Genomic DNA, 12281 nt, shown 5'->3' with positions numbered 1-12281 from the left:
TACGAAGAAAGAAAAGACCAAGCCTGGTTTTTTGGGACCAAAGGTCAATGCAATGAAGAAGAAGAAAAAACCCGAGATTGTCTGCTACGTCTGCGGCGAGTCGGATCACAAAGCCAACAGATGCCGCAATCGTAAAGGCAAGGGGCCAACACCTGAGCAGCAGAAGGCAGCCAAAGCCCAAGTGAATGTGACGGTTGCAATGGCCAATGAAACTGGCAAAGGTGACTCCACTAGTGGGTATGTACCTGAGGCCTATATGGCAAATTCACTAACAAGTTGGTGGATTGATACAGGTGCTACAAGGCATATTTGTGCTGATCAGACGTGTTTTACTTCTCTTCAGTGCGCAGATGGTGGATCCGTACTGATGGGGAACGGGGTCTCGGCAGCAGTGCGCGGAGTAGGACAAGTGAGCCTGAAGTTGACTTCTGGCAAGACTCTTGTCCTGAAGGACGTGCTGTTTGTACCTGCCATGACCCGCAATCTACTCAGTGGATCGATGCTGTGCCGGCAAGGAATAAAATTAGTCTTCGAGTCGAATAAAGTAGTATTAACCAGGTGTGGGTCGTTTGTAGGGAAAGGGTATGATTGCGGAGGCATGTTCCGCATTTCTATTCTTGATAGCTCTGCAAACATTTTCTATTCTTCGTATTCTAATAAGAACATTGATATTTGGCATTCTCGCTTGTGTCATGTTAATAATGAAGCAATTGTGCGATTGAGCAAAATGGATCTTATTCCTTCATATAACTATGATAAGAGCCACAAGTGCGAGGTGTGCGTGCAAGCAAAGCCGCCCCGTAAACCGTTTAACTCGGCCGAGGGGAGAAGCACCTCGCCGCTTGAGTTGATCCATTCTGATCTGTGTGAGATGAATGGAATATTAACAAAAGGTGGCAAGAGATACTTCTTTACTCTCATAGATGATGCTACTAGGTTCTGCTATATCTATTTGCTCAGAACAAAGGATGAAGCATTAGAATACTTCAAAAATCTATAAGGCCGAGGTGGAAAACTAGCTGGGGAAGACAATAAAGAGACTGAGGTCTGACAGAGGTGGGGAATATATTCCCAGGGATTTCTCCGAATTCTGTGAAGAAAGTGGTATAATCCATGAATTTACACCACCATACTCACCACAGGCCAACGGAGTAGCCGAAAGAAAGAACCGAACAATTTGTGATTTGGTTAACACCTTATTACAAAGTTCTGGTATGACTAACTCATGGTGGGGTGAGGCTGTTCTCACAGTAAACTATGTCCTGAATAGGGTCGCTCCTCGGAATCGCGAGGCAACCCCTTATGAAGGATGGAAGGGGAGAAAACCGAATCTGTCCTATCTTCGAACATGGGGTTGTTTGGCTAAAGTTCATATTCCCCTGCCGAAGAAAAGGAAATTAGGACCAAAGACTGTCGATTGTGTCTTCCTAGGGTATGCACACCAGAGCACAGCCTATAGATTCCTGGTGGTCCATTCCGAGGTCTCAGACATTGCAGTTAACTCTATAATGGAGTCTCGGGATGTGACATTCTTTGAGCACATTTTTCCCATGAGAGCAAAGGAGACTAGATCCCATGATTTTTCAGTTGATAACCATGTTCCTCAGAGTGTTGATGACACGGTTCATGATTTGGAACCTAGGAGGAGCAAGAGGCAAAGAACGGGAAAATCACTGGGAGATGACTTTGTCACCTATGTCGTGGATGATGAACCACGAAACCTTTCAGAGGCATACGCTTCACCAGAAGCAGAGTACTGGAAGGAAGCAGTCCGTAGTGAGATGGATTCGATCATCTCTAACGGAACCTGGGAGTTGGCAGACCTCCCAGTTGGATACAAGCCGGTCGGCTGTAGATGGATCTTTAAGAGAAAGCGGAGACCCGATGGTACTATAGAAAAGTACAAGGCCCGATTAGTGGCTAAGGGTTTTACGCAAAAGGAAGGAGAGGATTATTTCGATACTTATTCTCCTGTAGCCAGATTACCGACTATCCGCGTGCTCTTAGCACTGGCAGCTTCGCATAATCTCCTTGTGCATCAAATGGATGTCAAGACCGCTTTCCTTAATGGAGAGCTGGATAAGGAGATTTATATGCAGCAGCCAGATGGATTCGTGGTAACAGGACATGAGCGTAAAGTATGCAGGCTAATCAAATCCCTGTATGGTCTCAAACAGGCCCCTAAGCAATGGCATGAAAAATTTGATACTACACTAACTTCGGTCGGTTTCTGTGTAAATGAAGCCGATAAGTGCGTGTATTATCGCTATGGTGGGGGTCGAGGTGTCATTATGTGTTTATACGTGGATGACATATTGCTATTTGGGACAGATATAGAAATGATTAACCAGACTAAGTACTTTCTATCTCAGAACTTCGATATGAAGGACCTTGGAGAAGCTAATGTAATTCTAAACATCAAGCTCATAAAGGGCGAGAATGGGATAACTCTCAGTCAATCCCATTATGTGGATAAGGTGCTTACACGTTTTGGTCTTATAGACTGTAAGCCTGTAGCCACGCCCTATGATCCAAATACTAAGCTGAAAAAGAATGTAGGTCATGGAAAAGACCAGTTAAAGTATTCGCAGGTGATAGGTTCTCTTATGTACTTGGCCAGTGCAACTAGGCCTGACATCTCATATGCAATATGTAGGTTGAGTCGTTATACGTCCAACCCAGGAGATGATCATTGGATAGCACTGGAGAGGATTCTCAAGTATCTGAAGGGGACAAAGAACCTTGCGATTCACTACTCTGGCCATCCTGCAGTCATAGAGGGATTCAGTGATTCCAACTGGATCAGTGACTCGGATGACATGAAGGCTACGAGTGGATATGTTTTCACTCTAGCAGGCGGAGCCGTGTCGTGGAGGTCATCTAAGCAAACCATCCTTACTCGCTCCACGATGGAGGCTGAACTAGTAGCGCTAGAATCAGCAGCTGTAGAGGCAGAATGGATTAGAGAACTCCTTTCTGACCTGCCGATATTGGATAAACCAATTCCGGCTGTCCTTACCTACTGCGATAATCAAACCGTTTTGATTAAGGTGAAGAGTAGGAAGGACAATATGAAGTCTTCGAAGCATATAAAACGGTGACTTAAGTCGCTAAGGCATGCATTAGAGACAGGTATAATCGCTGTGGATTATATTCAGTCTGAAAGGAATCTGGCTGATCCTTTCACAAAAGGAATGGCTAGAACAGTCATTCAAGCGGCGTCAAGAGGAATGGGATTATTACCCACTGATAAGATTCACACCGGCAGTAACCTATCCTAGGAGATCGGAGATCCCGTGAACTAGGCTCTAGGATAACAAGCTGTGTGGATATAAGAGCAAATTGATCCCATTTGCTGTTATGCTCTTCTGTAGGAGAGGCTGAGCTACTAGCTCTTAATGAATTCAGTGCCGAATGGCCCTAGATGTCGTCCTACAGGACATCTAGAAGAATTTACCTATGTGAGTGAAGTTGTGTGGTCGCAACCACAGAGAAGCCGGGTACTTCTCTAAAGGACACTCATGAATAAAAGGCGCTCGGACATGACCATAACGTCCATCCCGAGAGCTAAAGGCTAAGCAGCCTAGTACAGGGTGTTATATGGATGGAAGCTCTTACACCAAGATAGAGGATCAAGGTGTAATCCTCCTCTGTCTGTTTGAGCCAAAGTCTATATGACTAGGTATAGTGTTCAAACCCGAAAGGTACACTATACTCAAAACTTGTATATTAAACCGAATGCTACCAACATTAAAATTTTGGTGGGGATTGTTGTATTTTCTTGAAAATTTTAATGGGCTCATTTTGTTTCTGTCTGTCGGGCCTTCCTCTTCTATTTGGGCCGAGCTCCTTGGCTGGCCGGCTATAGGAGATGCCTAGGTTTTCTTGTGCTCGGGCATTCCTGGGAGAGCTGGGCGCTGGAAAGGGGCTGGCGGCTGCTGAGCTTTGGCGGCGGACGGCGCAACTGCCTCCGCTTCCTTCGGGAACGGGGGCTGGAGGGCGCCGGTGCGCGGCTGCTATTTGGGGACGCCGGCCTCCTCTGCTCAGGATGAGTTTTTCCCCTCTTACTTCTGTTCTTCTTCACTGGTTTCTTCGGTGGTTCTGAAAATCATCTGCTAGTCCATTCGTGCGGGGCTTGGGCTGTGATTTGATTCAGGAAGGAATCTATGAGGGAGTTCTATGTTTGGAGCTTTTGGTGCTGCAATTGTCTAGGCTCGCCCACACGCGCCGTCAACGGTGTGGTGAGGATTTGTACCTCCGTCTTCCACATCGGCGTCAACGACGACGAATTGGATTTCTGGGGCAGCGGCTTCATCGCCGTGCTTATCCTCTGTGACTGATTCACTTGCTTCACTCTCTCTGTGAGTTTCCCTCTCTGATCTGAACTGTAGAATGCTCTTATACCATGCTCTGTGATGATCCAATTTAATGAGATTAAATTAGAATGTTGAGTACAATAGATGTACTCTTGATGCTCTGTTTAGTTTAGGCAGTGACCTGTTTTTGAACTTGTTCGGCAAGATCATTATCAGTTTTTGGATCTAGCATTATTCTTTTGCTGTCACTGTCTGGAGCGCTATACTTGGGCAGGAACATTATGCTGTGATCTGTTTGTGCTATGAGATTTGATGACCTGATTTAGATCGCAGCGTGCCATGGGAATGTCTCTGTCTCTGGGATGTTTCAGTCATCTTTGGATTGTGCTGTTGATAGACATTTTGGTTCATCTGCTGTGTATTCATCTGTTTATACAGATGCTGTTCTTTTGCCCAAGTATATGCCATTTTCAGAGCTCACTAGATCAAGAATGCTATCTAGGTGTGATCTCATATTCTAATTTAATTGATGATATGTTAATTAGATCAGTTATGGTACAAATCCTTGAAGGTTTGAGGCCAACTGATATTAGTGATCTGAGAGCCACCTTAATAAAGCATGACATTCAGTTCAGACTCAGATACATATTGTTTATGTACTGTTATTACTTTTTGGCAGTCATTGTTTCCATATTCATATATCTGTTTTGTGGCTCTTTCGACTCATATTATATGTCCTCTGGAATATGTATATATATGCTCCTTATATCGCAAATTCTACAACAAGTCTTGCGAGTATCTTCTTACTTAAGGTGTTATCATTAAGTTGTGCAATTAACGATGAACTTGTTTATGAATATTTTTATCATGCCAATACCAATGATGGGCAGAACTAGAGGAGAAATGTCTGAGCTAATCCCGTGGTACCTTATAGGCAATGGCGTCACTGGTCTTTTATTTTATAAAAATATTTCCGTTGCATATGATAACTATGCTACTAAGTAGAAACTGAACTTGTGGACAAGATGTGTAATAAAAATTAAACATTTACATTTTATTTATATCTTGTGATGAAACTATATTATAAACGGTATATTCTGTGATTTCGGACTTTGTTGAACATATATCAGAACTGGCAGAATTACTCTAATTTTAATTGATCCGTGTGTGTCGATTAAACCGAGTGTGATTTAAACAGGTCTGATGATGTGTTGATTCTGCGATGGTACTACATCGCCCAAAAGTTAGCATGAAATTCTACTATGTTTGGATGCTATGATTATGGGCAGAATTGATGATTTGCCCCTGCTAAAGACTAGCTTCGATAAAATGCCATCTTAATTTTGGGCTTCAATGAATTGCCACCGATTTCGGTTCATGCTTTGACAAAATGACATTTAGGCTTTCGAATCGATTCCGAGTTTCTTTTCACCTCCTGGGCCATGTGAACGGACAATTATATCCCTAGGTCAGATTCAGGAATCCAAACTGCACCGAACCACACCGTGACCGAATACAACCCGGACTGCACCAATCTTTTCCTTTTCCATCAGTGCACAGCGGCAACACGACATGAACTTTTGGTTTCACAGGGTCTGTTTATTTGGACTTCTGTTTTTAGATTTTTTTTTTTAGAAAATTGTATTTTTGATTTGTCTAAAAAAACTGTTTTTAAAATAGAATATTGGTTTCTATAATAAATTTTTGACTCCTCAGTGCATAGATTCCTAAAAAAACATCTATTAGCGAGCTTCTCAGTCTTAGTTTATTTTTTCAGAAGCAGAAACTATCCTAGCTTCTGACAATAATAAAAACAAAACCAGAAGCGAGAAATAAACCAGACCTAAGTTCGATGTAATGCAAATAAAATATAGGAGTGTAGTGGTATACCCCCATGAGGACGTCCTCGTGGTTCATGTTCGCAACTCTGCTTTTTATCAGTGTGTATTTAGTTGGAGTGATATTTTTTAATGAATATAATTATCTAGTTTTTTTTTTTACATATTTGATTGGAGGACAAGCTAAATGAGCTGATCATCTGGACAGAATATTCTTCTCATGTGCAAGATGAGTTTATCTGTCAAAAACCGCTAAACGAAGCCATCTATCTTCAAAATGAGCACGCTTTAAATGATACTATTTTATAAATAGTTTATCTAATTTGCGATCCGATTATACCATTATATTCATTACAATTAAATCAACAAAATAAGATCTCGTATGATTATATTTTGATGAAAAACTAAATATATAACAAACATGTCCTACAAACAATTTCTATACGTCTAACAAATAAGAAATTAGATTAACTTATCTATACTATCAAACAAGAAATTGCATCACTTATGCAACAAAACATGAATGACTATATTTCATCTAATATTATTCTCCAAACAAACACCAACAGGGCGCAACCATACCAAATCTAGGGTTCCATGCACCAAACCGAATCAGGAATTAAAAAAAAATTAGTGGCAAATGATAGGGGAACCAACGATTCAGAGGGATTTGGGTTGATTTGCTACCTCGAGGTCGAGTCCTGCCACCTCCGGAGCTCCTTTGCGGTCGCCGGCCATCGCCTGCGACGAGAGCGAGCGAAAGGGGGAATGGGAGCGCAATTAACATGTACGTTCTGTTTTAGTTCCATCCAGCCAGAGTCAATCTGAGCGGAGGGTACTTCGGCCTATTTACAAGGCTCCGGAAGGGAAAACACTTTAGAAATTCAAAATGACATTTTGTCGAAGCATGAACCAAAATCGGTGGCAAATTATCAAAGGCCAAAATTAAGATGACAAATTTTTTTTGGAACGCAGACCTTAGAACATTTCCAATCAACTTCCTAAATCTCGTTCTCTATATCTTCCTATAAAGAGTCCCTCCAAAAAATTTTCTTCTCTATTTCTTTATGCACTTCAACTTACTCTTAAATCTCACTCTCTAAATTTTACTCACCTATATTTTATTAGTATCATATAAATAAAAAATATTTGCAACGACTATATTTCTAATGGCTAAATTTTGTATATGTTTGAATTTTGTTTGAATTCAAATTAAATTAAAAAAAGAATATCACATTAAATGATAAAAATGTATATAAATAGAGCATTAAAAAGAAACTCACTTTTTCATCATATATCCTAGGGTTAGAAATAATTTTAGAAATTAGTTGATCATATAAAAAGAATATTAGTGAATTTTTTCATATTTTTGGAATTTATTTAAAGCCATAACAAATGTTAGAAATTATAAAAGTAATCTTTTTTTTATAATTTTAGTTTAAATTCTACATAATTTTTTTAGATAAATCCAGTTAAAATGGGTTGCACATGAATTATAGAACACCTATAAAAAATTTTAAGATTTTTTAAGCAACAAAGACTGTTATTTGAATAAAGAAGTTGAGAAGAAGAAATTAGAGCTATTAAATATTGTTCACAGCGGGTCCACTGTCATCGTCCGTTCTTTCCAGATAGCGAGCCTCTCTCTCCCGCTCCTTGGATGTGGCCAGCGTGCAGGCAAAAATGACGAGGACTATAGCGAGTCATGATCACGGTTAGAAAACCAACTGTAACCGAGCAAAAATTGCGATAACTGACCTTCTCGATTCGGTTCGGTTTCAGAAACCGAACGGTAACCGAATTTGAATTCAAAAAATTCGAAAAAATAAAAAAATTCAAAAAAATCTTTAAAAAATTAGACACAATTCTAAGACCTTCTGTGAAAAAAATTTAAAAAATAATGTCGTTTGCATCATATTCTGTAGAGAGGAAGTTTGAAAAAAGTGAAAAAAAAAATTTTGAAGCATGTGGCTCAGTTATTAACTCATGTTAAGGAAAAGTTTAACATGAAACATATATTTTTCTTGTGTGAAACGTATCTTAAGAGGATCTTTAAAATTAATTTCACTTTATTTAGAGTTTTATTAATTTCTCTATAATTTTTACAAAGTTCACAAGAATAAAGTGAATATGTTAAGAAATAACACTGTAATTAATTTTTTCATGTCTACTATTATTTTTCCTACGTAAATCATAGTATAAATAAACTAATAAAAGTGGTTTCACTAATTTTTTAGGTTGGATGGGTCAGTTGTGAATTAATCTAGTCGCAACACATTTATACAATCATGCATGTTACAATAACTAATGCATGAGTTTATGTATTTTTAAAAGACATAGGATCATGTAAGAAGACTAACAAAATTAGTTTCATGATTTTTGGATTAGCAAAGAGTAAACTATGCATTTAACTTGGTTTAACAAATACAATTTCTCACAGAAAATTTTGAACTTTTTTATGAGTATAAATACTTTTATCATGTAGATCATGTTACAAGGAAACCAACAAAATTTGTTTCACTTGATTTGAAGCTTAAATGAATTAGTTATTGAGTTTACAAGATTGAGATAATTTTTTGTGTTTTTTATTCAACTTCACTGAAAATCGAGAAAACCGCTCAATAAATCGAGAAAACCGGACGGTTACCGAGAAAACCGAGCGGTTACCGACAATGCGGAAAATTCGAGAAACTGTTCGATAAATCGTAAAAATCGCTCGGTAACCGGTCCAAACCGACCGGTTACCGAACCGTTAAAATCGCGATTTTTTCTAAATTTCAAATTTTGGCAAATAAATTTTGTCTAATTTTTTTTGAATTTTTGATTGGTTACCGCGGTAACCACGAATTTTCGATTACCGCTGAAGCTCAATAAGAGCTCGATAAAAACTACAGTCGATAAGGTGAAACTTGATCGTGATACCGAGCTGGATAGCCAGTCTCTCGGAGTTACTCTAATGAGGCAAATTACATAACATAGAGGCAGAAAAATCCAAGGGAAAAGGCTGCTCCGAAGAAAAGCAGAGCAAAAGCACGAGCACAACAGGAGCATAAAAGCCTTGTCGGTTATCGCGCAAACGCACTCGAGTAGCCTCGCCTCACTCTGCACTTACCACTCACGTCCGGGTACATTCCTCGCGTACAAGCTCACCTGCGCCAGCTAAACCGCAACGCCAATGGAGCGGCAAGGGCCACGCACCATGGCCAAGCAGCAGCAGCACTTCCTGATCGTGACGTACCCGGCCCAGGGGCACATCACCCCGGCGCGCCACCTCGCACACTGCCTCGCCAGCGCGGCCCCCGGCGCGCGCGCCACCGTCTGCACACCGCTCTCGGCATTCCGGAGGATGTACCCGGACGCCGCGGCGGGGGAGGAGAGGGGCGACGGAGACGAGCAGGTGGCGTACGTAGCCTACTCGGACGGCTACGACAGCGGGTTCGACAGCGCCGCGGACAGCTACGTACGGTACATGGAGCAGGCCAGGATGGCTGGAGCGCGCTCGCTGACAGGGGTGCTCCGCCGCCTCCGCGACGGCGGGCGCCCCGTCACGTGCGCGGTGTATACGCTGCTCCTACCGTGGGTGGCGGCCGTCGCGCGGGACCACGGCGTGGCGGCGACGGCCGTGTTCTGGATCCAGCCGGCCACCGCGCTCGCCGCGTACTACCACTACTTCCGCGGCCACGGGGAGGCCGTCGCGGCGGCCGCGGCGTCTGGGGACCCGCGCGCCGAGGTGCGCCTACCGGGCCTGCCGTCGCTCCAGGTCCGCGACCTGCCGTCCTTCCTCGCCATCACCTCCGACGACGACCCCTTCGCCTTCGTCCTCCCGGAGTTCCGCGAGCTCATCGACGCGCTCGAACAAGGCGGCTCCTCGAAGCCGCGGACTTATGTCCTCGCCAACACGTTCGATGCCATGGAGCCCGACGCGCTAGCGTCGCTGAGGCCTCACGTCGACGTCTTCGCCGTCGGGCCCGTGCTCTCGTTCCTGCACGACGCCGACAACGCCAAGCGCACACTGTCTCCCCCTCGCGACCTCTTCGACCACGACGGGGAGGGCTACCTCGACTGGCTCCACACGAAGCCGGCAAAATCGGTGGTGTACATCTCCTTCGGGAGCTCGTCGGTGATGTGCAAGAAGCAGGTCGCCGAGATAGCCGACGCCATGGCCCAGGTCAAGAAACCGTTCCTCTGGGTGCTAAGGAAAGACAACAGCAAAAACCACGAAGACGACGCGGCGATCAAGAAACTGGCGGCGGCGGCGGCCGCCATAGGTGACGGCTCGGGGATGGTGGTGGACTGGTGCGACCAGGCGCGCGTGCTCGCGCACCCGTCCGTGGCGTGCTTCCTGACGCACTGCGGGTGGAACTCCGCGCTAGAGAGTGCGGCGTGCGGCGTGCCACTGGTCGCGGCGCCCCAGTACTCGGACCAGGGCACGGGCGCGTGGCTCGTGGAGCGGATGGGTGTCGGCGTCCGCGCCGCTGCGCGCGATGGGGATGGCGTCGTGGAGGCCGGGGAGCTGAGGCGGTGCGTGGAGGCCGCCACGTCGGAGGCGGTTGCGGCGCGCGCCGCGGCGTGGAGTGAGAGCGCGAGGGCTGCCGTGGCCGACGGCGGGAGCTCAGACCAGAACCTCAGGGAGTTTCTCAGGCAAATCGCCGCCGGTGGCAACTAGAAATTAAAAAGAAAAAAGAAAACGTAGCTTGCTCCAGTAGTAGAAACATCGGATCGTCTCATCCGGGTGCAAGGACATCATCTCTAGTGAAATGATCCATAGTGTTTGAGTGACATTTCATCGTGAAATTAGTATGATTTTGAAGTGAGAATGAAACTTGCTGTAAGATGCTGACCGACACGGCGTTCCATCTAGCTGGCTCTAATTGCGAGAATCCAAGCAAACGTGCCGCCGCAGGAAGCAGAAAACGACGGCGCCGTGGATGGTGCGAGGCTGTGCAGTGCAGCTGGGAGTCGTAGAGGGACTGAAAGCTGAAGTGGTGAACCCGACCGCGACTTGATCCTTATCTCATCCGTCATCGTGATCGTGGCCGGATGCACCGATCCGCCGGTCGTTCTCGCCGCGGATAGAGATCGAGAGAGAAGGCCCGCACGCGCGGACGATGGGCGAACAGACGCGCGCACCACCTAGGCATCGCGAAAAAAAATTCTTACTCAGCTGCTATATGTTAAGAACATATGTCAACGGCTGCTATATGTTCTTAACATAATTTTTTATCTAAATAAAAAATTATTCTGCTCATTATTTGAAATATATTATTAACGTTGAGTTGAATAGATCTTATCAAGACATGTCAACGGTGCTAGGAGAAGAGTCATGTCGACGGTGCTAGAAGAAGACTCATTTGCAGCGCTGTTGCATAAATTTTTTTCCGATGCATCCGTCCGCCCTATCCTCTGCTTCTCTGTTCAGAGTTCACAGTGCCTGTCTTGTTGCTATTATGCTTTGCTCTATTGTTCAGACGGCACCGGACGCTCAGGCAGGCGTTCACGCTGCTCGGACCCGTTGGATCAACAGTTAACACATGATTCCCATTGTTGTGTGGACCTGTCGATGAAGAAGAATTTTTACACAAACTCAAGACTAGAAATTTGATCGGTCAAAAGAAAAAGAGAGTGAGATTTGCAACTTGGGGGAAAACAGGCGCAATAGAAGAGAAGAAGAAGGATGCCTCGAAATTAGCCTTCCAATTCATTCACAAATCACAAGCACCATAGATCCAACATTCTCTTATCCCGAATTCGCGTAAGAAATCTCAAGCCTCGTTAGTGCACGTCATCCTTTTGTCTAACGCCGTCCGACGGGAGCAAGCAGCGAAAGATGGCTGTTCGATTGTTTTAGAGCTGGCATCGTAAAGTGCGGTTATTCGGCTTCATTCTCTAGCGATGGCCTAGAGAAAAATCTAGAGAACTCGCTCTCTCAATATCCACCCTGAAATCCCTGGTCCGCCTCCCATCGCCGCGCACTAGCCACCGCCACCAACGACTTCTCCTCCCCCTCGCGCGGAGATCGCCGCCAGCTTGTCCTCCCCCTTGGTGCGAAGACCGCTAGCCCCGCTGGCTTCTCCTGCATTTCCTGTAGCTCGTCAGAAGGATTTGAGAGCAGGAGCGACAAGGTGGT

The 12281-nt window shown here is 44.5% G+C and overlaps 1 protein-coding gene across 1 annotated transcript; it reads left to right on the top strand.

The window, feature by feature from the left end:
- The first annotated feature begins 9104 nt into the window (after positions 1-9104).
- Positions 9105-10998, top strand: LOC133928551 (UDP-glycosyltransferase 75C1-like). The gene has a single exon (XM_062374947.1). The coding sequence runs from the start codon at positions 9330-9332 to the stop codon at positions 10818-10820; it is 1491 nt and encodes a 496-aa protein (XP_062230931.1). The 5' UTR covers positions 9105-9329; the 3' UTR covers positions 10821-10998.
- Positions 10999-12281: the final 1283 nt, after the last annotated feature.

This window comes from Phragmites australis, chromosome 9 (assembly GCF_958298935.1).
Source record: "Phragmites australis chromosome 9, lpPhrAust1.1, whole genome shotgun sequence".
Lineage (NCBI taxonomy): Eukaryota > Viridiplantae > Streptophyta > Magnoliopsida > Poales > Poaceae > Phragmites > Phragmites australis.
This window is presented reverse-complemented; position numbering and strand designations above follow the sequence as displayed.

Coding starts and splice junctions, on each gene's coding strand:
- LOC133928551 (XM_062374947.1), top strand. CDS start 9,330: ATGGAGCGGCAAGGGCCACGCACCATGGCCAAGCAGCAGCAGCACTTC.